At 60.0% G+C, this 26,338-nt stretch overlaps 1 protein-coding gene across 1 annotated transcript in view; it reads right to left on the bottom strand.

Moving 5' to 3' along the window:
* INTS1 (integrator complex subunit 1) overlaps positions 1-7,583 on the bottom strand; it is a 29,705-nt gene extending 22,122 nt beyond the window's left edge. The window contains 11 exon segments of the mRNA XM_043559529.1: positions 536-644; positions 1,158-1,334; positions 2,232-2,373; positions 2,473-2,618; positions 2,703-2,889; positions 3,002-3,107; positions 3,251-3,410; positions 3,671-3,808; positions 3,895-4,091; positions 6,409-6,699; positions 7,233-7,583. Coding sequence (XP_043415464.1) covers positions 536-644; positions 1,158-1,334; positions 2,232-2,373; positions 2,473-2,618; positions 2,703-2,889; positions 3,002-3,107; positions 3,251-3,410; positions 3,671-3,808; positions 3,895-4,091; positions 6,409-6,699; positions 7,233-7,290 — 1,711 coding nt within the window. The 5' untranslated portion in view covers positions 7,291-7,583.
* Between the last annotated feature and the right edge of the window lie 18,755 nt (positions 7,584-26,338).

The raw sequence follows: 26,338 nt of genomic DNA on the forward strand, positions 1-26,338 counted from the left end.
GGGGACACTCGGAGCATTCCAGCCGCACCCACCCACGGATTACGGAGAGGGACACAGAGGCGGACGGGGCACCCCGATGCGGCTGGAAGAACCCGCAGGGAGCACCGGACAAGCCTCCAGCGCGTGGAAGGAAACTTCAACGAGGTCTCAAATTCCCGATGATTTCACCCCTCGGGTTCTTCACAACCTCACTAAGGTAATCACCGGAAAGGTGTCTGCACCAGGCTTCCAGCAGGGTTCGTGACGAACCAAACAAGGCCGAGTTCACCAGCACCGCCCCGCCCCCCTCCTGTCCTTGGCTGCACGGCACGCTTGAAGTGAGGGAGACCGCAATTCGAGCGAGCAGGCGACCCGACCAGAGACCAGGCGGGCGCAGCTTCCGGGAGCCGCCCCCGGGAAGCCCCCGGGTCCCCAGGGTTCCTGGGGCAGGTCTGCTGGGCCTCGGGGGACGGCCTGCAGCCGCGGAAGCGGCCGCTGCCACCCTGCTGTCCCCACCCGTGACCCGAGCGGAGTCGGGCCTGTTTCGGGTCCTTACTCTTCTTCTCCCCTTTGTCCCAGGCGACACCAGCCTCCTTCACCTGGGCCGTGATGCCCAGCATCATGGACACCGCCAGCACGTCTGTGATGTGCACCACAAAGCGCTCCTGCAAGCACGGGGCAAGGTCTGTGCTCTGGAAGGGCCTGTGCCCGGGGGGCCTCGCTCAAGCCCCCGTACACAGGCGGCCAGGACAGCAGGACGCCCCGGGACCCTGTGCCCTGCGAGGGCCGGCGGGAGGAGGTCTGGGGACCAGGGCCTGGGCACACGCGGGAAGAAGGTTCAGCCAACAAAGCTGCCAACTTGCCACGTGGCCCTCGAGGCCCTCCGCCACCTGCCCCCATCCTCCTCTTCCCCATCATCTCCCTCCACCCCCCAAAGTCTCAAATCCCCCTGGAGCAGACCACCCGCCCCCTCACAAACACGTCACCGCGGCCCCGGCTTCCTGGGCACACTGCCCCTCGGCTCCCCGCCACCCGCCCGCACGCCGAGCCGGGAGGTCGCCCACATGCGGCCAGGCACAGAACGTGACCCGTGCTGCCCTCTGGGGCCGCACGGGGCACCAACCACAGACGGCCCGAGAGGTGGCCGCGCGTGGGAGCCGAGGGGACGGCGGCGGCACCTTGAACTCCATTTCCAGGTACGGCGCCTCCTTGCGCTCCTGCATGAGCCCCAGGCAGAAGGCCTGGAAGTTGACCTCGTGCTTGGTCTGTTTGACGATCTCGCGGAGCAGGGCCCGCGAGGCCCGCAGGTAGTCGTCCTTGTTGGTCAGCAGGTCCTGGAACACCATGGCCAGGAACTGCACGGAGAGAGGGGCACGTGGGGTCGCTCCCCACCGCCGTCAGCTTCCTTCCGCCCCCGGCCTGCTCTCAGGGCTCCCTCCGTCCTGCGGGAAGCTTCCCAGAACCCTTCCGGGAGAACGTCCTGCCCGATTCCCTGGAGCGCACGGGCACAAGCGGGCACCGCACGGACAGCAGGACGGCAGGGGACACATCTTTAGTTGTCCTGGCAGCCGGTTCGGAAGGGACCGGCCCTCATTAGACTAGGGGATGGACCAAGACGCGGTCCCCACCGCGGCAGCCGAGCTTCAGGGATGAACGCGCTGGCTCAGCCGGCCCAGCCCCCTTCATGCCTCATGCCGCACCGCAGGCCATGAGGACGAAGGAGCGGCCGTGACAACAGGGGCCTCGCCTACCGGCCACCCTGCACACAGCTGTTTCCCAGCCTAGCCCATTCCCTTAACAACAGCACTGCTCTCGCTCTCCCAGAGCACCCTGGGATCCCAGGGGCTCGCAGAGCTGCGCAACGCCACAGACGCCTGCCCCACTGGGAGAGACCACCCCTCGGGCGGCCGGACGGGCCTTCGCTTGCAAACGGCTGTGTTTGTTAGGCCTCGGTGCCGCCCCCTCCGGAACGAATCCGGTTTTAGCTTCTAAGGAAGAGTCCCGTGACACGGCCGCACCTGCTCCGGAACTGACCCGAGATCGGGAGCGACCGTGGCTCACTGGGCCCTCTGTCCCCTTCCAGGGCTTTCTCCCCCCGACTCTGCACCACACCGCCGGCTCCACCAAGATGGCCGGTCGTGCAGCCCGGAGCCCCCAAGTCCGGCGTGGGGCTCCCGGGCCGAGGCAGCCCCCACGCCGGGGGCCGCTCTCCTGCCCACGAGCGCCAGGCCGCCCCGCGCACAGCGCCCTACCTTCGGCGCCAGCTCCGAGCTGTGCTGCAGCACCGTGTACAGGATCTGCATGTTGTTGGGGTTCCGCGCATTGGAGAGCTCGTTGAAGACCACGAACTTGATGGTGGTGCCCAAGTTGTCCTTGTGCGCGCTCAGCAGCTCCCTGGACGCGAGCCGAGCCAAGGGGCCCTGATGCGGACTGCGGCCGCCCGCCCGCCACCCTGCCCTCCCGCCGCCCTCCTCGCTCCCACTGGGGCCGCACCTGATGCACAGCATGTAGTGGTTGAGGAGAACCTTGGGCTTGAGACGGATCTTGATCAGGTGGGAGATGACGTCCATGTCCTCGACACCATGCGTGTTGCAGTTCATGCACACGGACATCAGCAGGTCCTGGGCCGGCCTGGTCAGCTGCGGGGACGTGAGGGTGTCCCCGTCAGCCTCGCACACAGCTCGGCACCCACAGGACCCAGGCGGGGGGCTCCCCGCCCTCACCTTGGGGTTCTGCAGCCACATCTCCAGCCTCTGCACGGCCATCAGCCGCACCTCCTTGTACCCGCAGGTGGAGGTGAGCAGCCGCAGGAGGTTCCGCGAGACGTTGTCGATGGGCTGGCGCCGGTTGAGCTGGTCGCGGAGCATGTCGAGGACGTACTCCTCCACGCTCTCTGTGAGGTCGTCGTACCTAGGCCAGAGCGGGGAGGAAGGAAGGAGGGCTGGCTCTCCTCACGGGCCCACCCCGTCTGCCTCCCGGCCGCCCGCGGGCCCTGCCGCCGGGGGCCGCACGGGGCGCCTACCTGGGCATGAGCTGGCCCTCCTGCTCGGGGCTGAGCTTCTCCTCGGCGATCAGGAGCTCCGTCTGGCTGTCCTCCTCCTCCGTGAGCGAGGGGTGAGGGCTGCCGCCTGCGCACAGAGCCACTCGTGGACACCCCCCCACCCCCAGCCGTCCCACGAGCACCCACCGGGTTCTGCGGAGGGAGGCGACCCCAGCCCTTCCCTCACGGGAACTCCGTCCTCTCCCCAGCCCGGCCACCGGTGTCTCTCACCAGCACTGAGATCCCCGCCGCTGCGCCCCACCTCCCCCTGCAAAAGCATGCTCTTGGGGGGCATCTTGGTGTTAAACGCCGTCTGGACGTTGTCCACGAATGTCTTGCAGTGTGGGCTGTCCACCCAGATCCGCTCCCCCAGGGAATCCTCGATGTACACCTGCACGCGACACACGTCCACGTTCCGTGCCCCAGCGGGCAGCTCGCTTCTGCCTGCCCTCCACCGCTCCCCGATGTCCCAGCTCCCTGGGCGGGGGGGGCGGGGGCTCCCAGGGCAAACCCCCCACCCCCACCCCGCGGCGGCCCGCACAGGGGGGACGCCCCAGGCCGTTAGATATCCAGCCTCCGGCAAGCACGCACTCAGTGTTGCCCCTTCCTGCTCCCAGAGCCGCGCTGAGCTCCCAGAAGAGGCGGCCTCACCTTAACAAAGATCTCAGGCCAGTTCTCGTCCTCCTCGTACGCAGCCATGAGCAGGCTGCAGGCCAGCACGGACACCAGGCTGTTCCCCTTGGCCTTGAAGTTGATGGAGGCGTCGCGCCGCAGAAGGCTGCACAGAGCCTGCAGGAGGCGGTGCGTCGTCAGGGGAGGGGGGCAGGGGGGCAGGAGGGCGCCGGGGCCCGTCCCCTCCCACCCACAGCCCTCACCTCGATGACGCCCTCTGTGGCAAAGATGTTGGGCTTGATCTTGGCCAGGTACATGAGGCTCAGGTACAGCGCGCTGTCTGGCTTGGCCCGGGTGGCCTTGAGCTGCTTGACGGCCCCACACAGCACCCCCTCGATGCGGCCATCGTTGCCCTCGAGCTCAGCGGCCTCGATCTCGTCCAGCAGCACGGAGGGAGGGACTGGCAGGCACAGGAAGGGCTCTGTCAGGGCGGTTGGCCACAAGCAGAACCCACCTTTGGGGTCCCTCCCCAAGACACGGGACGACAGGGCTGAAACCCAGCAAGCGGGGTCTCAGGGCTGTGTTGTGGCTGCCTCTTCCCCAAGAAGGACAACAGTAACCGCCAGGACGGGAGCAGGGCAGGAGCCGCTGGGCTCACGGGGCCGACCCAGCCAGCGATGGCCCGCAGCAGGGGCAGTGCCCCACAGCCTCAGAGCGCCGGCCCCGTCACCTCCAGGTGACTGGCTACCACGTCCCGCACGGCTACCCTGGAATTACCCGCTCCCAGAATACGTTTTTCTAGAAACGAGCCAACTTTTTCTAAGCGTTCCAATTGACTGACCCAACGCGGTTCACACTGTCGAGTTTCCTAACTGCGGCTGCTTCTCTAGGGGTCTCCTCCCACCGCCGCTGACCACGCCTCTGCCTTCTCCCCAGACCTGGCCTGCAGGGGAGTTTCTGCCTTAACAGTCTCCGCAGAGCACCCTTTTTGGGTTTTGACCTTGTCCCCCGTGTTCACGTCCGCCATGTCTTCAGTCCTTCCCTCTTTCCGAACACCAACCTCCCCGCACAGTGAGCGGCGGCCTCGCTAAGCGTGCCTCCCGAAAGCATGTTGGGGCCACCACGCCTTCTCCTGGCGCCACCCGCTATCGCTCGGGTCCAGGTGTCTCCCACTCCCCCTTGCCGTCTGCTTTGACCAGAGATCCTTCCGGCTGTCTTTAAATACGCAAGCACACAGAGGGAGGCACTGCTGTCGACTGCTGAGTTCACCGAATGAGGACAGAGTCAGTGATATTCACTGAAGGCTTTCCGCGGGCCAAGGACAGCGGACGAGCAGGCAGGGCAGGTGGGCCAGACTCGCTGAAGACCTTGACGTCCCCCACGCCCGGGGCTACGCACAGCTACGTGCGGCCTCCTATTTGCAAAGTGCCTCATCGCTCAGGATATGCTTTCCACACCGCATTCCACCTGCTCTCCAGAACCACCGTTTACGGGAGACGCACGGCTGCTAACTGGGAGAGCCGTGGCCCGGGCAGCAGCCTCAGCCCTGTGTGTGCTTTTGGTGTCCGCCTGCCCTCGCTGCCAGGGGAGGGCGCCTCGGGGCGGGGGGCTGCCTCCCCGCGAGGCTCGGGCCTGGACTGGAGGCCTGACTCGTCTCCCAAAGTGCAGCTGGCCCCAGCTGTGCCTTCTGCTCCCCATGCCCCAGGGCTCCCTACCGCCAACCGAATCAGGCACAAGCATCTCTCCTGCGGCCAGCCTCGATTCTCGCCCCGTGCTCTGCCGGGACCTAGCCCGTTCCCGGCACGCTTTCCTCTCCGGAATGCAGGCCTCTGCCTGGCGGTTTACTCCCCAACATCCTCGAGCACCTGTCAAGATCCTAGCCAGCCTTTAAGGCTCACCTGCACCTTACAGTTCCCTCGTGAGGCTTCTCTCTGCCAACACTGTCACGTGAGTACCTGTGTGTTCCAAACCTGGGGCTGGCTGGGTATTTGACGGATCTGATCTACGTGGCCTCATGGAGCAGCTAAAGTTAATTACGGGGAATATGGCACAGAAAAGCAGGAGCGATCTCAGATGCGCGCAGCTCAAAGCCTTTCTGTAAATAACAGAACTAACGTACTTTCTCTTGATGTTAACGTCATAGCGTTTCCTGCCCCGTTGGCGAGGATCACCGAAGCGCGGGCAGAGGGGAACTCCCCAGAACACAGGGCCCCCTCTGGTCTGCCTCGGTGACTGCTGACCCCCAGTGCCCAGAGCGGAGGCGAGCCAAGGACAGAAGCTGCTCACGGAGCATAGTGGCTGGCAGTACGGCCAGTCATACTCCGAGCCAGCCCCCGCAGAGGGGCTGAAGAGCAGAGAGAGCGAAGCCCATCCGCTTCCCAGCAGACGGCGCACGGGCACAAGCTGGGCGCGCTTCATGGGTAAGGATCCCGAACCGTGGGTCACCCTAACCTCAGAGAAGGCCGCTGAGGCTCACTGCAGCGACGTGCCCGCTGTGGACACCTGCTCCTGCAGCACGCGGGGGCCCGAGACCCCCCTGTGCCAAGCCCTAGCCCGCATTAACACTTCCCGGTCTCCGTCCCCGTCACGAGCTGGCCGGCTCGAGGCGGGTGGAGGCGCCTGCGTGAGAAGCGCTTTGGGGAACAAACTGGCAGAGGACTCCTCTCCACCCTTCCGCCTGTGCCGCACCCACGCTAAGCCTGGAAGTGGCCTCTCCTGAGCCCCCGGCAGACGAGCTGTGGGGCCTGCTCTCCGCCAAGTCCGGACACCGGCTTTACCTTCGATCGGGACCACAGACGGTTCTTTAATCGATGGAGAGATAGCGCGTTTTTCCGCGACTGCAGCCTCAGCCAGGCGCCCCAGGGCACTCAGAGGGGGTGTGGAGGAGAGTTTGGGGCGTTTGGTGAGGCCGGTCAGCGCTGAGGCACCGGCCAAAGCGGCTGCGGCGTCCCGCTTGCGCTCCGAAGGCAGGCCGGAAGGGGCAGGCTTCAGCAGGGTGGACGCCGTTTTCGATTCATTGGCCTGACCCTTTGAGCCCAGAGCAATGAAGTCGCCCGGCGGAGGGTGCCCTGCAGAGAGGGGAGATGGGGACACGTGCACCTTTACACCGGTGGTGGGGGGGGGGCGGGGAGAGGATGCTGCACAGGGACTCCAACCTCCCGCTTTCTCAGAGGGGCTCAGACGAGCGGCAGGGCAGGCAAGAAATCAGTTGCCAGCAAGCCCAGGGCAGAGCAGGTTCTGGTGCGATCAGTCACGCGGTGCTGACTACAGACCAGACCAGACCCCTGCCTTGGGAGCGTCGGCTCACTTGGTCCCAACAAGATTCTGACACAGGCGCCCGTCCTCTCGCTTTGCAGAGGAGGAAAACGAGGCACCGAGACGTACAGTCACATGCGCCCGGCCACAGCGCTCGGCAGCCCGGCTCCGACCTGTGCTGCCGCCCGCCCCCGGCCAGCGAGATCCTCAGCTGCTTCTCTGCAGCCTCGGGTGTGCCCCGAGAGGGAGTCCGCCTCCCGGAGGCGGTCGCAGCCGGCCCATCCGCCCAGGGACACCGTTCCAGACCCGACGCCCGGGAACCCGGGCCGCAGGCAGAAGCCCACACCTGAGGGCTTGGCCGCCGCGCTGGGCCTGCGGACCGTCGCGGGCTTGGCCCGGTTCATTCTGTCCCCCTCCCCGTGCTGCTCCTCGCCGCCGCGGTGTCACCCGAGGAGAAGGCCGGCGCCGATCCGCCGTCCCCTCGCTCGCTCATTCATTCATTCGCGCCCGGGCCGTCCGGGGCTGGGGCCTGCGGGCGAAGGGGCCGCGGCCCCGCAGGACGGAGCGACTCGGGGGCCGCGCGGGCCCCGCCTCGGATCCGCCGGGGAGGGATCGGTACCGCCGGCAGCCGCGGCCCGGCCCACACAGCACCCGCCCGGCGAACCGCCTCGGCGCCCCAGCCACGGCCGTCCCGGAACCGGAAGCCACCCTTGCCCCCCTCGGCACCACGACTTCCAGAACAACCGGAAGCAAAACAGCACGGGTTGGGCGGGAGGCGCCTGCGCGGTGCTTGCAGCGCCCTCTGGCGGCGGGAGGTCAGCCGAACCTCGCTGCCGCCGACCTGAGTGGCACGTGCCCTCTGCAGGTGAGGGTGACGCGGTTCAGGGAGGGGGTCGCGGGGACTCGGTGCTGCACCTTCAGGGTCCTGCCCTCCCGTTTGGCTGTCAGAGGCCAGGTTTCTGGGATGCCCGCGTTGGGTCGAAGAGGGAGCCCGGGGCTGCGAATGGGCAGGCACGTCTGCAGCGGGCATCCCAGCCTCAGTTTCCCCGCCCGCACAGTGGGGCTCTGCTGCCTCTCCCAGGCCTTTTGATGGCAGAGGACGTGTCCACCCTCCCGGAGTGAGGCTCCATGGCGACGAAACCCCATGCCCCACCTCCTATCAGGGGTCACCGTGCGGTCCTCGGGTCTCCGGACGCAGCCCCACCCTGCACCACGAACGAACGAGGCGGGAGCGACTGCCCGGCCCACAGTCTCACTGGCCAGCCAGATGCCTTCCTCTGTAGAGCGGGCGGCCTGGCGTGAAGGGACAGGCCGTGGGAACCCTGAGCGAGGCACTCCTACCGGGCCTGAGCTTTGGCAAAGCAGCGGTCTGCAGTTAAGGGACCTTCCTCAGTGGCGGCTGCGGGTAGGGAAGGGCCGAGCCTCAGGGGAGGAGGAGGCAGTGGGGCCCAGGTGAAGACCTGCAAAGGGCGGTCGGTCAGTGTGGACGCGTAGCCAGCTGTGTCCGCAGGCGGGCAGTGACCGGACGGGGGAGACGGGCCCACCCTCGTGACGGTCACGTTCACAGGAATGGCTGTGGGTCCCCACGTGTGTCTCAGAGGGACACAGGAGGGCTCACCACTGCAAGCCGTTTAGCGAATGCTCTAAAGCAGGGGGCAGGGGCCTTGCTGGCCCCACCGGGGGCCCCTCTGTCAGCGGTGGCTGGTAGAACAGGTGGGCACAGCAGGCACGAGCAAGGATCCTTTGTCACGTGGGGGGGGCCCTACTGGGAGCCCAGAGCCGTGCCCCGTGGCATGGCCAGTGGGGGCCCTTCTGCCAGGGGAGGGAGGCAGCAGTGGGGTCACCTTGCCAAGGGCAGTGGAGGGTGTAACTCAGAAAGCCCATGGGAGGTGCCGGTGCCCCGTAGCGCCCCCCCCCCCCCAAAGAGGCGCCACGCTCCCTGCCGTGGTCATTGTCCTTACTCAGAACCACGGGCCCCCGGAAGCGGCTGGCAGGTCCCGGGAGCTTGGCAGCCCAGGCCCTGCCCTCAGCAGGGGAAGGCTCTAAGGGCCAGGGCTGGAGGGTCGAGCCCCGGTCCTGGGATTGGTGCCGTTATAAGAAGCGCCCGGAGCTGGGAGACTTTTCCCCCACTCCTTCCCCAGCCCCCCAAGATGAGGACCCGACAAGGCGCCGTCTGCAAGCCGGGATGCGGGCTCCCACCAGACACCAGGGCTGCGGCACCCGGATCTTGGACTCCCGGCCTCCAGAACCATGATGAGGAAATGTTTGCTCTTTGGCCCCCACCTGGTACCACGCTGTAGCCACCGCAGCCGAGACCCCGTCCGAAGCCCTCCTTCTGCCCACAGCAGGAGCGCACCTGCTTTTCTGGGGTGGGAGAGGGACGTGGGCCCTCATTCCAGCAGGTGGCCGTGACTCACAGTGCAGAGGCCGCCGGAGGCCTGGCGGTGTGCCAGCCACACCTGCCCGCAGCCCCCCACGTTCAGTCCCTGCCCTGCGGGAACACCAGGACCCCGGGCCGGCGCCCTGTGCGTGGGCTGGGAGGACAGGGTCACCGCCTGGTCCTCGGTCCTCAGCGTGGACACGGAGTAGGGCTCAGAGCGGAAGGGCAGCCGCTGCACCCGGCGAGGACAGACACCAACAAGTGCTGGCCAAGATGTGGCCCGGCGGCGGGAAGGGGCCGGGCTGCCCCGGGGCCCTGCCAGAGTGCTCCCGAGCGTGCACCCCAGAGAACTGGAAATGCTCAGATAAACGCCTTGCACACCCATGTTCCCGGCGACACTGTTCACAGCAGGCAGAAGGTAGAAACAAACGTCCAGCAACAGATGAACGGATAAACAGAATGTGGTCTGTCCCCATGGTGGAATACTATTCAGCCATAAAAAGGAAGGAAGCACGATCCACGGCACGAAGAAGCTCAAAAACATGCACGTAAGACCACACATTGTCTGGTTCCATTGATATGAAAAGCCCAGGACAGGCAAATCCCCAAAGACGGAAGGCAGATTAGTGGGCGCTGGGGGTGGGGAGGGCAGTGGGGGGGGGGGGTTGCTGCTGAACGGGCACAGGGTTTCTCTCCGGTTGATAGAAACGCCTGGAATTTGAGGGTGGCTCTGGATGCACAACGCGTGAAAACACCAAAAGCCTCCAAATCATACACTTCAAAATGGTAAATGCTACGGTTTGTAGCCCAATACAGTTATCGAGAAAAGAGCCAGGAAAAACTTATTTTTCTCCAACCTCACTGATGTATAATTGGCAAAATTTGTGGGTATTTAAGGTACGATGTGCGACGTTTGATATGTGTACGCTTTGCGAAGCGACTATTACAATCCAGCTGATTAGCGTTCCCTTGTTCTCACACAGTTACATAGTTTTGGAGGGCAGTGAGGTTTTGAAACAAAGTTGTCTGAGATGCCAGCCTCTGTGCCCGCTCTGGAGCCTGCCGTGCCCGCTTCCCTCCCCGTCGCTGGGATGGCGGCTCCTGGAACCCGCCCGCCGCTCCTGCTGAGCTCCAAGCTGTGACTCAGCCACTGTGCCACCTGACTGGGGGGGGGGGGGGTGCAGAGACAGACCACCGCTGCTGCCCTGCCCAGAGTGCAGACCCTTGAGCAAAGTGGTGACCGTTGTTCTTTTAAGCCCCTGAAGCCTAAATAAAATTTGAGGGCCGCCCGGGTGGCTCATTCAGTAAGTGTCCAACTTGGGTTCGGCACACATGATGATCTCACGATTCGTGGGTTCAAGCCCCACATCGGGCTCTGCACTGATGGCACGGAGCCTGCCTGGGATTCTCTGTCTCCCTCTGCCCTGCCTTTGCTTGCATGCTCTCTCTCTCTCTCTCTCTCTCTCTCTCTCAAAATAAATAAACAACAAAAAAGGAATCTTTTAAAGCAAGTCGGGGGACGTGTTGTCAGAATTTGCAAGAATAGTACCGAGTACTAGACAGCCTTCATCCTGAATCCCTGAACATTGCTCTATCCCTTTCTCTCCATCCATTCATAATTTTTTCTGAACCATTTAAAAATGAGTAACAAAGATTCCTCTTCACCCGTAAATGCTTGAGGGTGTATTTCCTGAAAACTAGGAATTGTTTTATACAATAACCAGACTATTGTCAACATCAAGACATTAACATCAAAGCAATGCTTTTCATTAATCTGTGGCTTTATCAAGCCCCCATCCACTGTTCCAGCAATATCTTTAGGGCAGAGACAATCCAAGATTCTGCATTGCGTTCCATGGCCCTATCCCCCCACCACCACCCTTGTAGCCTTTCTTCTGGAATAGTCCCTGAGCCCTCCTGGGTTCATGACATTGGCTTTTTTTCTTTCTTTCTTTCTTTCTTTCTTTCTTTCTTTCTTTCTTTCTTTCTTTCTTTCTCTGTTTCTTTCTTTTAATTTTAGAGAGAGAGAGAGAGAGAGAGAGAGAGAGAGGGAGAAAATACCAATCAGGCTCAATGCTCAGTGCAGAGCCCAACATAGGACTCGATCCCACCACCCTGGGATCGTGACCTAAGCAGAAATCAAGAGTCAGACACTCAACTGACCGAACCACCCAGGTGCCCCGACATTGACATTTTGGAAGGGTCCAGGCCTGTTACTGTGTAGAATTGCCCCCAATTCGGGCTTGTCTGCTGGTTCACAATTAGGCTCAGGTTACACATTTCTGGCAGGGATAGTGCAGAGACGCTAACTTCTTCCCCATCGGTAGTCACGTGACCTTACGTGTAACTTATCTCACTCCTGGCAATAACTTGATTACTTGGTTCGAGGGGTGTCTGCTGGATTTCTCCTGTCTTTCACCCTCCAAACGTCCAGCCACTCAGTTTCAGCTTCCCTGCTGACCTGTGCCCGACGCCGTCACGATGACCACAGTTGGCGGGAGGCGCTTTTGTGCTTGTCTCGTCCTCCCGCGTCCTCGTCCTATGTCGGGGGGAGCTGCCCTCCCCTCCCCTCCCCCCCACCCCCGCCCCCAGCGCTGGCCCGTGACCTTCCCCTGAGGATGGACTGTGGATTCCTCATCCAGCAGAATCGATCCTTTGCTATCATTATTTATCGCAGGCACAAGACACTCCAGATCTGGACAGTGGGGTCCCGCGAGGCTGGCTTGTCGTCTTCTGACGCGACTCCATCGTGAGCGAAGCTTGTCCTTACTTTTCGAAGCCACCGAGTGTGGAGGTTGTTTGGTACAGACGGCTGGGCTGGGCGGGTGGGAGGAGAGACGGAGGGGAGGCAGGTCACGGGAGAGGGGCAGGTGCCGGGCGAGCCCCGGGCAGGGGGCTGGGGCTGAGCATCTGCTCCCACCGCCATCGGCTGCCAGCTTCCCCACCTGCCCTTCCAGGCTGCCCCGGGGAGCGTAGGGGAAGAGCCTCCTCCAAGCTTCCCCGGGCGGGCGGAGCTGGGCCGTTGTGGGCGGCAGGGGCCCAGAGGAGGGCAAGAGGGGTCAAAGCAGAGCCAGACTCCCGAGTCTGCTGAGGTTCTGCCCAGTGCCAACCGCGTGCGGGGGGAGATGGGAGAAACTGGGCTGTCCCCGACCTCTGACCTCTGACCCAGGATTGGATACGCAGGCTCTGGTTTGACCACCCTGGAGGCGGTTTTCTTTGACGAAGAAGCTCGCCCATGGGGGGGTCCCAGGGTCCAGGCGCAGGGGGACCGCCTCTGCCCAGGTCCTGCAGACCTCCCCGCCCAGGACCCGCCACCGCGTGCTGCCTGCAGGACCCCCGGAAACACGCCCCTCTTCTGCCTTGAAACCTCCCAGCCCCACCCTTTCCTCCGAGAAGCCCTCCGGGTTCCCTCCCCGGGCAGGCCGTGCTGCTCTTCTGCTACTGCGTCCGCCACAGAAGCTGCACCCTGGACTCTGCCGCGGTTCGGGGGGGGGGGGGAAGGGTTCGCGGAGGACTCTGAGGCGGCCCCGTCCCAGAACCGAGTGCAGGGGCCTGGGCCGGGCCCAGGGGTCTGCCTTCCACGGCCTCCCGTGGGTGCCAACACAGGTGCCTCCCTGAGACGCGCTGTGTCGCGTCCCGGGGCTGCCGTGGCAAACGCCGCAGACCGAGGCCCAAACCGCGGGGGATTATTCTCTGCAGGTGCGGGGGGCCCGGGTCGGAGGTCAAGGTGTCAGGGCCGCGCTCCCCCTCCGGCTCCGGGGGAGGGTCCTTCCACGTCCCTCCGGCTCCCGGCGGCAGCTGGCGCTCGTCGCTCGCTCAGGGAGGAGCTGGCATCCCCAGCCCTTGCCGCCTCTTTCCGTGGCCTCTGCGTCCGTGTCTCCCCTGTCCTGTCAGTGGCTGAGGGCCACCCCGATCCAGGGTGATCTCAGACCCTCACCTGACTCGGACCGTCAAAGACCGCTTCCAAATGTGGCCCGACTGTGTGGGGCCACCGCCCGGGGAGCGTGGGCGTGTGTCCCTGGCCGCCACCTGCCGGCGCCTCGTGGGGCTCTGCTCTCTGGACTCTGCTCTTGCTGTTTCCCACGTCAGGAGCCCCCCCACGTCAGGAGCCCCCCCACTCCCACGTCAGAAGCCCCCCCACTCCCACGTCAGAAGCCCCCCCACGTCAGGAGCCCCCCCGCTCCCACGTCAGGAGCCCCCCCACGTCAGGAGCCCCCCCCCACTCCTACGTCAGGAGCCCCCCCACGTCAGAGCCCCCCCTGCAGTCCCACGTCAGGAGCCCCCCACTCCCACATCAGAGCCCCCCCACTCCCACGTCAGGAGCCCCCCCCACGTCAGGAGCCCGCCACTCCCACATCAGAGCCCCCCCATGTCAGGAGCCCCCCCCCATAGTCCCACATCAGGAGCCCCCCACTCCCACATCAGGAGCCCCCCACATCAGAAGCCCCCCCACTCCCACGTCAGGAGCTGCCCCCCCCACGTCAGGACCCCCCCTCCCCGCACTCCCACGTCAGGAGCCCCCCCCCGCTCCCACTCCCACATCAGAGCCCCCCCTCCCATGGCCGCCCTTATCCATCACCGGTCTTTGCTCGTGTGGCCTTCTTCCTTCGCCCCCACACCCACGGCCCCAACCCCCCTGGACCTAGCTGGCACCTGACAACCTCCTGTCACTGCTGAACCGCTGTTCGTCCCCCAGTGGGCGGCCTGCAGCACTGTCCTTGCCGCCTCCTGCTGCATCCAAGGGCCACCCGCCAGGACCAAGGAACAGCACCCACAGGGCGAGGTCCCGGTCAGGGAAGCCGGGAGCGTCAGGAGCTGGCACAGGCCTGAGGGGCGCGTCAGGGGGGCAGCCGCTTTCATCTTTACCGCGTCCCAGGGTCATGGCGAGAACCGTACCCGCACCTGGCCCTGACCTGGCGACTGGTGGTACGGATGACACCAAGGCCGGGGGGGGGGGAGGGGGCATTCCCTGCAGCAGGGACCAGACGGGCAGCTCCTCCCAGAAGCTGAAATGCCAGGCTGGGTGGCCGCAGGGTGAGGGAGGGACGGAGGTAAACAGGGACCTGCCAGCCCCCAGGGGAGACAGTGAGAGTGGCGGGCCCGCAGCTGCCTGTGGCCTAACTGCCTCCGGGCCAGGAAGCAGCTGGGGCCCGGGCAGGGGCCCTGGCCGGTCAGTGTCCCCAGCCCCAGCCCAGGCCTGGCCCTTCCTGGCACTCAGGGTGGGGGGACGGGGAGAGGAGACCCAGGGCTCCCCGGGGCGCTGGTCGGTTCCCAACTACCTCGCCCACTAAATTTAGAAACTGCTTCACCCCTGCCGGAAGCCCCACCAGTCTGGTGCCTGAGTCTCAAAGCCATGAGTCAGCGGTTATCAGGACCTAGATGCCCGTGTGCTGGGGGGGAGGGGGGGCTGGGGCAAGTTCGGAGACCCCTCTATGCTCAGTCGGAGGTTTCTGGAATTTCCTCTGCTAGCGAACAGTCCGTTGCAGAGCATGGGACGCCGGAATCCGCCCGCGAGACGCCCCTGTGGTGAGGCTGGATGGCTGCGTGTGAGGGGGCCGTAGGGACCCCGCTCTGCCAGTGCCCAGGAAGGCCGGGCCCTGGCAGCCGGGCCGAGCGGTGTGATATCTGAGACTCGGCCGGGCAGCGAGCGGAAGCTCCGGGGAGGCAGCCTCTGGCTGGAGGCGGGAAGTACTTTCCAACAATTGTCTGAAAATAGAACGGGCTGGCTCACGAGGAAATGAGTCCCCCGTCACGGGAAGGGAGCAAGCAGCCGCAGGAACAGGCACGGGAATCTGAGCTCTCTGACCCCGGGAGGCCCCGAGTCCTGGGTTTCTCACCTGCGGGCACCCCCAAGTGTTCGGGGGGGGGGTAGAGGTAGAGGAAGCAGGACTGGGGTCCAGGCACCTAGCATCCAAACGTGCTGCCGGGAGGAAACACTGGTGGTGGCAGAGAGCAGTTTCTCCGGGACCCCGGGTGCGCAGAGCAAAGAGTCGCTGCGGGGAACGCGCCTGGTCCCATGGCAACTGTGCCCCTCTGGCCGGGCCTCAGTTTCCCTTTGTCCTCAATTAGGGTCAGGGTAGAGGCCCTCGACGTCACATGCTGATGTCCCAGGGCTCAGGAGCTCATGCTCTGGAGACCCCACCCCGCGTAACCCACACTCCGGGGACCCAGGCTGAGGCTGAGTTCGGGGCCGCCCAGCTCTGGGCTCCGGAGTGAAAACGCAGGGGAGCCGGCTGTGGTCTCCCCACCCCTGCAAGCCTTTGAGGGGGCACACTCGTGTCAGCCACAAAGGGCAGGGCAGATAAAAGCTGGGTGCCCCCGGGGCCCCTCTGCATGGCTTGTCTCTGTGGGACCCGGGGCTTCTGGGGGACACAGTTTAGGAACCAGTGCAAGCAGGGCCGTGGACTAAGGAGTAGGGAGTCCCTTAGCCCAGCGACACACTCCCAGCTAGCACCTCACCCACATTCCAAAGTTTCCCCTGGAAAGGCTGAAGCTGCAGAGGGGACGTAGGGTTTCTTTGTTTTTTGTGTTTCTTTTTTTTAATTAAAATATATATATATTTATTTATTTGAGAGAGAGAGAGGCAGAGAGAATGTGAGACACAGAATCGGAAGCAGCTCCAGGCTCTGAGCTGTCAGCACAGAGCCCGACGCGGGGCTGGAACTCACGAACCGTGAGATCATGACCTGAGCCGAAGTCAAGAGTTGGACGTTTAACCAGCTGAGCCCCCCAGGCACCCCTAGGCTTTCTTTGGTGGAAGCTCTTGGGGACACCCTGTGACCGGTCAGCAGTGGGGGGGCGGGGGGGCAGAGGCCAAGGGCATGGGGCTGGGTAGAGATCCCAGCCCACGTCAGGCAGGACCGGAAGGTGGCATGGATGGGGAAAGTCTCGTCCCCCAGATGCGGCATCTCCTCAGGGGATGACAGTCCCTCGGCCTGTGCCCCCTCCTTCTCTCTTGGTCCGGGGGCTGAATGGGAGTGGGGTGGGGTGGGGTGGGGTGGGAGGGACCCAGAGCAGTGACTGCAGCCCTCCCGCCCTGCACAGCACAGACCTGACTTCACACTTTGTCTCACTGTCCCTATAAGCCCTCCAAGTGTCCCCAACGGTGTCCTATTGGGGGCGGGGGGGGGGGCTACACGTGGTTTTCTTTCCTTGTTTGGGGTTCAAGTTTTCTGCAAAGAGCATATTAGTAGGTTTGAAACAAGAAAAAGACCCTCATTCGCTTTTCTTAAAAGTAAATAAATACGTAAAATAAACCTCCGAGGAATTCCACGCGGTGTCCTGACGGCAGCCGCAGCCCGTGTTTCCTTCGCAGAAAAGTGCCACCACACACTCGTCCTGCGCCCCGCACCCTGACTTTCGGTGCAGACATTCTGGTCAGGGACAAGGTGTCCCAGGTTGGGGCGAGTCCAAAGTGACCTCGGGCTCAGTGGAGGCACAGAAAGGAGGGTCCAGATCTTGGCATCTTGACGTCAGGTGCAAAGTGGCGTTTCTCGTGGTATCGATCATTTACAACCGACGGTTCCACCGGATCCTCTGCTGTGATGTGTTACGGCCGGATCGACGGGGCTCGGCTGGGTGCTTCTCGTCCTCGAGCGTCTCTGCTCACCTGCTCGTGACTCGGGCTTCCACAGCACGTGGCTCTGGGTTCCCAGAGCTGCTTTGCGCTGTGATGCATTAAAATAAGAAAGATACATCCGTCTTCCTCCCTCCCCCCCCCCCTCCCCCCCGGGTTCCTAAAAGCCTTGGTGTTTCCTGAATGGTGGGAACGTCTTTTGTCATCCCCGATGAGCCAGCCCTGACCTTACCCGAGTTTGCGCTCAGGAGGTGACTGCTGGTGGGGCCGTCAGCTTCGGGGGCGGGGGAAGGCCGTGACCGTGACCGTGGCCGGCGTGATTAGAGGCCTCGGCCCCCAGGGAGGGGGCGGAGGCAGCCGCTCCGGGGCGATGGGCAAACCCAAGGATGTGGAGGATGTGCCGCAGGGGCGGCGGCCTGGGCAGGGTGCAAAGGCCCTCGTCCCTCTTCTCTTTTCTGGTCCATGCGTGTCCTCCTCTGATGCGTGTCCTCCTCTGACTGTTCCTGCCCTGTTTCCTTCACGGTAACGCTGTCACCCTACGCGTGACGCTCTCACATCGTGAGCAGCACTGTGATGGCTTCCATCGCAGAGAAGTACTGACCCCGAATCTGTCGTCAACCGGGCAGCAACGGGCGCAGCCTGGGGACCCGGGGCTTGTGCAGGCGTCCGGGGACATGGGGGCAGCTTGGGGACGGAGCCCCTCACCTGTGCTCTGTGCCGGTGCCTCGTGGAGACGGAACTGAATCGTGTGACGCCCAGCCGGGGCTGGAGAGCGGGAGAAATGGTTGGCGTTTGGGAAAACGTGACGATTTGTTTCGCGACCCGGCCTTCGCGACGCCGGGCGTGACGCCCGCCGTCCTCTGTCGGCCGAGGCCGTGGGGAAGGTCTGGCCAGGCTCCTGGTGGGAAGGCACCGTCCCGGCATCCCCAGAAGGTGCAGCTTGCTGTGGTCACGGAGCTTGGCTCCCGGCCGGCCCCGGTAAGGGCCACGCCCTCCGACGTGGACACGCAGCTTGTCTCCGTTTGGCAAGACCAGAATAAATGCCTGTGCCCGGGCCTCTCGCCGGAACCAGAGTCCCCCCGCTCACAAGTGTCCAGGCCCCAGTCCTGGCTCCCTGACGCTCCGTAACGTGAGGACGGCAGAGCCCCCGTGCCCGGCTCCTCGGAAGGGTCTGATGAATCCACAGTAAGTACCTCCCCCGGGGTGTGGGGCACGAGAGCGAGAGAATCCGCGGCTGCTCATCGATACCGTTGCGGTCGTCTGGGGGCGAGCGAAGATGGCTGTCCCGCTGTGACTTCCACGTCCCGCGAGTCACATTCGGTGCCAGACCATTCTCTGTCTGAGGGGCCTGCTGGCAGCCGACAGGCTGGAGATTCTACCAGGAGGCAGCAGGAACCTCGCCGGACTGCAGAGAGGACGGACCTGCCGCCCGGGGCAGGTGGGAGGGGTCGGGAGAAGTTTGTTCTTCAGGAATCTTGACCCGGTTGCTCTCAGAGTGTTGAATGGAAGTCAACTTTATTACTTCTTCAATACCATCATCCTGGCGACGGGGGGCTTTCCGTTTGGGAGCCTTCGGCAGCTTACAAAGAGCTCGCTGCGTCTGACCCTCAGGCAGTCCTCCTCCCAGTTTAGGGACGTGGAGGCAGGCTCGGAGATCGGGCGTCCCGCCCAAGGCCACACAGCCGCCCAGTGCCAGGGTGCTCCCTCCGGACCTGCGGTGAGGGAGGGGCCCCTCTGCCCCCACTAGCGGGAGAAAGATGGGTTTCCAGACTGGCCCCTCCCCAAGGCGAGCCGACCCAGGCCTCCACCCCAGAAGTGAGCCGGGGACAAGCAGACGGCGGCTCTCGGCCACCCCCGAGTCACCCGGTAGCCATCGCTGCTTCCTGGCAGAGGACCCAGGGTTGCGGGGGGGGGGGGGGGGGGGGGGTTCCGCTGCAGGGAAACGGGTGGGACCCGCACGCGCTGGGGACGGGCTGAGGCCCTGGAGACTCCCCAGCGAGGCTGAGGACGGGCCCTGAGAGCAGGTGGACCCCGGCCGAGGCAGAGCTGCCGGCTCCCCGGGCGCGGGGAGGGGGGCTTCCCCGGCCAAGCTTCATCCTCCGGGGCAGTCGTGGCCGGGAGGGCCGAGGAAGGGGCGTCGCGAGCACCAGCACCGCCTGCCCTGCGCTGACGCATGACTCATCCGTTCCGGGTCAGCAAACATCCGCCTGCAAAGGCTTCCCCCTCACAGGGCGTGGGGCGCAAACACCCCGCCCCGCTGACTTCCCAGAGGGCCCGGCTCGCCCGCCCTACCTTGTCCCCCAGGCCCGGCTGTCCGAGGTCCAACCCCCACCTTTCCGGGGCCAGGGTGCCCCCTGGGTGTGTGTGGGGGGGGGTGCTGGAGTTGGCCTGGCCCCTGCCTCTCCCCTTCCCCCGGAGGAGTCAAACTCGGGGCCTCGGGGTCCCTCCCGTTCCCCGGACCTCCGCCAGGGCCACCTGAGTCCGCCGCGCGGCGCTGCCAACGTGTGATTCTCTGGAAGGAGGGCGGGGCCGCGCGCACAGGGGTCGAGGAGCAGGTGGCGCCTCTCGCCGGGGCTCCGACGGGCGCTTTATCTGGTGCGAGCCGACGCTCGTTCTGACCTTGTCCTTCCTGCGGCGTCCGCCTGGCAGGTACAGACAGACACACGGACACACGGGGGTCTCCCTCGCTCCTGGCGCCGCAGGTGGCGCACGCCACCCACTCACGCGGCGCTCACGAGACGCCCGCGCCCGCGCACGTGACCTGGCGTGTGCCTCGCGTGGGGCGCCCCGGTGCCCGCGTCCCGCCGCTCACCTGGCCGATCCCTTAGCGAGGACGTGGCCGCCTCACCTTTTGCTGTCACGACCGGCGCCCCCGCGATGAGCCGCGCACGCCCCAGGTCTCACACGTGAGCAGGTGCACCTGTGGCAGCCAGCCCTGGGAGGGGGGAGGCTGGGTCTGGGGACGGGCAGGGTCTCCGGGGAAGGAGCCCCCGGATTCCCCTCCTGCACCCCCACCGGCGGCCGCGGCCGCCTGCTCCCCACGCCTTGCCTGACGGCGACGCCTGATTCTGGATTCTGATGGCCGCGAAATGGGATTTCGATACCGTGTTAACGTGCACCGCTCTGATCACGCTCAGCTTTCTCTGTGTTTGTCATTGTATGTTTTTTCCTGAGGGATCTGTTCATATCCTCTGCCCCTTTTTATCGCTTCCTTTTATAATCCTAGGAGCCTTTTGTAGATTAGGGAGATAGACCTTTGTGATGTGGGTTGCCAATATTTTTCCCTAGTGTATACTTTGTGTTGTGACTTTGCTTATGGTGATTTTTGCCTTAAATCTTTTTTAGTGTGTCTGGGGGTTTATTTTAGAGAGAAAGAGCAGGTGAGCAGGAGAGAGGGGCATAGAGAGAGAGAGAGGAGAGAAAAAAAATCTTAAGCACAATCCATGCTTAGCATGGTGGTGTGGGGCTTGATCCCATGACCCTGGGATCATGACCTAAGCTGAAATCAAGAGTCGGAGGCTCAACCGACTGAGCCACTCAGGCACTCCCAGGGCCTGGGTCTTTAACTGTGATTTAAAAACATTTTTCCTGCTCCAGAGTTTTCTAAGGAGTCATTCGTGTTTTCTGCAAATATTTTAATGTTTTTTTTAATTCATTTTTTATTGCAGGAAAATATTTATAAGGTTTACTATTTTTTTTAAGTTTATTTACTTATTTTGAGAGAATGAGAGCAGGGAGGGGCAGAGAGAGAGAGAGAGAGAGAATCCCAAGCAGGTTCCGGGCTGTCCTTGCAAAGTCTGACGTGAGGCGTGAACTCACGAACTGTGAGATCATGACCCGAGCTGAAACCAAGGGTCGGACGCTTAACTGACTGGGCCACCCAGGCGCCCCAAGATTTCCATTTTCAGCCCTTTTAAGCGCACAGCTGAGTGGCACCCAGTACGTTCTCGTTGTGCAAGCCTTTCCACAGCCCATTTCCAGAAGGTTTTCATCACTTAATGGCTTCTTCTTAAGAACGTCAGGTCTCTGGTCCATTGGAAATGTACAATACTGATGTGCGGTGAGGACCTCTTTTTGCAAATGGTCGTCACGCTGTTTCTACGTGACTCATTGAAAAACCCACCTTCCTTCTATTTTTCCGAGCCTGTTTTACAGTTGGGGAAACTGAGGCCAGGACTGTGCAGTGAGGAGTCCCCGGGTCACACCTGCACCCTCCACCTCGTCCCAGCCGCCCAGGGTCCGGCTCTTCCTGCCTTCGGGGAGCTGATGTGGGAGAACCTCGGAGCTGCTCTCAGAAACCAAACGTTCTAGAAGACGCTGAGGTCCAGATAGGGGAAAGTGGACGTGAGGAACCAAATCGTTCCCAACCCGAGGGGCCGGCAGCCCCAGCTTTCCTCTGAGGAGGCCCCTTGCGCATCCGAGGGGACGTCGGGGAGGGGGTGGGGGATCGACCCTGGAGCGATGGGCCGGTGTTGAGGCGGTCAGCAAACACCCATGTGCCCGGTTAGCCCCCGAGGCCCGCCACGCCCAGTGAGAACGAGGTCGCTCAGGAAGAGGCCCATTTCTCCAGGCGGCTTCCTGAATGCCAAGCCACGCTGCGGCGCTAACCGTGGACCACAGGCCCACAAACTTCCTGGCACTTTCTCCTGCCTGTTTCCTAGAATCCCCCCCACAAGGCAACTGAGGCTCTTGAACGCCCCTCAGCAGGTGCAGCCGTGCCCACGGGAGGCCTGTGGTCGCCCCCAGAGCCCTGGCGAATTTCCTCTGTTCCTCGTCCGGAACTCAGACGTGCAGCCTCGTTGAGGCAGCTCACTTTTTCTGCAAGACGGACCCAGGAACGGTCAAGGGGCTCAGCCTCCCATCCTAGTGCTGGGGGGGGGGGTGGCGTTGGTGGGCTGGCGGGCCACGTGACTTGGGAGGCGCCAGACATCCCTACCTAACAGAAGTAAATAAAACCAACGGATGGCCAAAGCCGTCATTGTTGAGTTTGTTGTGTATACACCAAAAAGACAGTTGGCAAAGCCGGGAACACTCAAACCAAAACACAGAAGGGGGCTCGGGGGGTGTCCTTAGGGAGCGGCTTCTATGGTGAGAAAGCAGTGTTCATTCTCCACAGGGATTGGTTTTCGTATCAGAATTTTCCTCAACGGCAGGGAATTGGTTAGCGGTCCTCTCACATCAACCTCGGGAAAGAGAGGAAGCTTTGCTCTGATTTTCAGAGGCACAATCAAGAAGTGACTTGGGTCAACTTAGCCTTGCAAAGTCTGCTACCTCAGCTTCGTTGGTATGACCAAACTGGTGGTGTCTGTTCAGGGAGTTTGCAAGGTGGGTCTCTGTTTGTTTTGGATTTTGACAGAGGGGTCCCCTTTCTGGTGGCTCTGTCAGTGGGGTTCCCTCACCTTCAGACTTGCTGAGTCCTCAGGCCCAAGGGCCGTGGTCGCAGTCTCCATCATTTCTGTGGTTCTTGTTGATTTCATCCAGGGGATTGGTCCTAATGGGTACCATTCGGCACACCAGGAGCTGCCTACCGCATTTCAAACCCTGGAGAGTGTACAAGGTACTGGAGAGGCCAGCATGATGACCGTAAGGGCAGCAATACCCGAGGACTGAAAAGTTCCCCGGAGCCGAGGTTCCCAGGAGCGAAGATGTCACAATTCAAATACATTAAATGGGTTATATTTTTTTAAAGTTATTTTTCAAAAGCATGCATAATGTCTTAACAGTCGCATCGCCCAACAGTTGCTTAGGACAGGGTGAACTTGAGGGTGTTGGCCAGTGCCTCAGTTGGGCTCCATCTAAATCAGGCCTCTATACGACGCGAGCGAGCAGGTAGTTTAACGACAGAGATTTCTACGGCAACAAAAGAAAAAGGTTAATATTTCAAGCAAATTACAAATTCAGTTTCTGAGTTTGGAGAGCGGCTGGTTGAGTTTGCAGACGTCGGGGTTGGAGACTCTTCAGATGAGGCGAGAGCAGGGCAGTGGTGATCTGACCGTTTCTCTAGCTTGTGGCATGAATGTGCCTGGGGATCTTTCCAAGCAGTCACACGGCCCCAGGCACGGGTCGCCGTCCACACACGAGCTGTTGTGCTGAGCTCTCCGAAGTTGATATCGAGTTGTCCAGCGTTGGGCAAAGGATGGTTTTAGTTTCATAAAGATTCCAAGTCCAGAGAATGGGAGAATTGGAAATGTTAGTTTGGAAAATTCTAGCCAAATTTTGGAGGAAACCGGAAGAATTCAGGATGCAGTCCAGATTACAGGTAGAAAACAAAATCTCAGAGACAAGAAACAGCACTAGAATCTGATATCCACAAAGATGTATTATCGAAGCCTATTTTTCTCTCTGTAATCATCCCCTGTCTATCAAAGATAACCACAGTAAGACTAATTTGCTTGCAAATTAAGACTGTTTCCAAATACTTGGTATGATTATTTACATAAGTACACAGGAATAGTGATTGATCACATAGGTGCTTTTCAAAAATGTTTATTTATTTGTTTTAGAGAGAGAGAGAGAGAGAGAGAGAGAGAGAACAGGGGAGGGGCAAAGAGAGACGGAGACACAGAATCCGAAGCAGGCTCCAGGCTCTGAACTGTCAAGGCAGAGCCTGAAGAGGGGCTCAAACCCGTGAACCATGAGATCATGACCTGAGCCGAAGTTGGATGCTTAACCAACTGAGCCACCCAGGGGCCCCCTTATAGGTGCTTTTAAATCTACCTTGCTGGAATGTTTCATAAAGGAACTCAGATTAGACTTTCAAAAGCATCTCCAGGCCAGGAAGCCAAGCCAGTTTTGTCTTGTTATAGGGAGAACAGATTATTTTTAAACTTATGCAAAGACACATATTGTCATGAAAAATGAGAGTATTTAATTAAAAAATAAAACAATTTAAAAAGAGAATAGTAAGAGTTTCTAATTTCTGGAGGAATGGGGGGAGGGGGAAGAAAAATGTTTCAACCTTTGTTGCAAAGATACACTTTACCAAACTGTTGTGAGTCATAGATAACTTCAGACAGAGGAGAAAAAGGATCCTTTACATCTGGAAAACAAGACATTAAAGAACCAGCAACGCTGTAAATGAAGTCGTCCAAATTACAGTCATCTCTATCAGTTTGTTCAGTGTTTTGTAATTAACAAAATTGTTTTGCTTCATTTTGAGTTAGCGGCTTTACGACTCAATCAGTTTTCCATTAAAGTTTCAGAAATCCTCACTCAGTTCAGTGCTATGGTCTTGAGGTTTTCAGAGAACCTGCATTCTGGACTGCTTGTTAGGGTTGTTCCCATGAATGTCTTTGTAAAGGAAGCATTTTTGCAGGAACGTTTTTTTGTGAAAGCATCAGAATAAAACAGTAAGTGTCTGTAAATGGCAAAAGGCTTAAAAATGGCCATGGTTAAAGATGTAGTGGGAGTTCATTATAATGCCTTTGACAAGGAAATTTGGTTCTTATTTTTAAAAAAATTTATGTTCATTTTTGAGAGAGAGAGAGAGAGAGAGAGAGAGAGAGCAAGCAGGGGAGGGGCAGAGAGAGAGGGAGACCCAGAATCTGAAGCAGGTCAGCACAGAGCCTGATGTGGGGCTCGAACTCACGAACCCTGAGATCATGACCTGAGCTGAAGTTGGATACTCAACCGACTGAGCCACCCAGAAGCCCCAGAAATTTGGTTATTTTATGTGACATACATTTTAAAACAATAACCTGAATTATGACATAACATTATAGCAGGACATGTCAGACTTTAAGAATTTCATGGAATTTCTGGAATGCTTATATTACTAACATATATTTATACAGATATCAGCTAAAGACTTCATTCTTTATTTGACAATGCTTCCCATGGAATGTAACAAAACATAATTCGTTCAGCATCTCTTTTATAAGGAGAGGGAACGAATCTTTTGAGATAGTCTAGGGATCCTTTTTAAAATCCCAAAGTTAGTTTGGGGTCAAAAGGACTTCATTTAGAATTTGATATGTGATAAATTTGTCAAAAATATCCAAAAGGTTTAAAACACGTGATCAAACAGGATCAGAGTTCACTGTGAAAACAGTAAAGTACTTAGTTATTCATTCCTACCAAGTGACAATTAAAATTTCAGAGGCAGGTACAGAAAGTTACAGAGTTGCAAAAATGAAACTCAGTTCTTTTAATACAGAGGACTCAGTTATTTTCCTACCTAATCCAAGACTTGGTAAGGACAAAGCACATGAAATTATTTTCATAAAATACAGAATCTTTGCTTTGCAGGCAAAATACATTAGAAGTACAGAAACACCTTTGTTTACAATTTCTTGTTAGGGGCAGACTGACAATCTAAAAAAAATGTGATTTTAACAGCAAAAACCAAATTCTAATTTTGTACCATGTACTTTTGATATTAAAATTCTTTTATTTTAATTAAAAAAAAATTTTTTTCAACGTTTTTTTTGGGGACAGAGAGAGACAGAGCATGAACAGGGGAGGGGCAGAGAGAGAGGGAGACACAGAATCGGAAACAGGCTCCAGGCTCCGAGCCATCAGCCCAGAGCCCGACGCGGGGCTCGAACTCCCGGACCGCGAGATCGTGACCTGGCTGAAGTCGGACGCTTAACCGACTGCGCCACCCAGGCGCCCCTTTTTTAATTTTTTTTTAAACGTTTATTTATTTTTGAGACAGAGAGAGACAGAGCATGAACGGGGGAGGGGCAGAGAGAGAGGGAGACACAGAATTGGAAGCAGGCTCCAGGCTCTGAGCCATCAGCCCAGAGCCCGACACGGGGCTCGAACTCTCGGACCACGAGATCGTGACCTGAGCTGAAGTCAGACACTTAACCGACTGAGCCACCCAGGCGCCCCCCCCTTTTTTTAAATTTTAAGTAGGCTCCATGCTCAACACAGGGCTTGAACTCACAACCCCGAGATCAAGAGTGGCATGCTCCATTGACTGAGCCAGCCAGGCTCTCCTAAAATCCTTTTTTTTTTTAAGTTAAATAAATCCATTCCAATCTTAGCTTGACTTCACATTAAATTCCTTTTTCAAGATCTCTTTCCACAAATCTGCAACATTCTTTAACCATTTAGATCTTGTCCTTTTTCCCTTCTTATTCTGGAACAATCATTTTAATTCAAGACAAAATTACTTCCTTTCTCCCTTACCCCCCCCTCAAAAAAAGAAAAACCAAAACCAAAAAAAAAAAAAAACCAAAACAATAACAACAAAAACCCATCTCCTTCATACCTTATTCAAAAACAAGACAGAGAAAATGGAATGCATTCTTTGATTGGCAAACAGAAGCTGCTAAAGGACAAAATGACTCCAAAACACAGCTCCAAAAGGGTCCTTACAGGATGCAAATAGAGAGTCTTGCACACAAACACTGGCCATCTGAGCAGGCATGCACAATAAAGTTGGGCAGCTTAGAACCTAAGAGAGAGAGCTCAGATTCGAGAGACTCACCTTCACTCTTCAGGGTCGACAAGAAAGTGGTGAGCTCAGTGGGCTCTGTGGGTGCCAGGG

This window comes from Prionailurus bengalensis, chromosome E3 (genome assembly GCF_016509475.1).
Source record: "Prionailurus bengalensis isolate Pbe53 chromosome E3, Fcat_Pben_1.1_paternal_pri, whole genome shotgun sequence".
Lineage (NCBI taxonomy): Eukaryota > Metazoa > Chordata > Mammalia > Carnivora > Felidae > Prionailurus > Prionailurus bengalensis.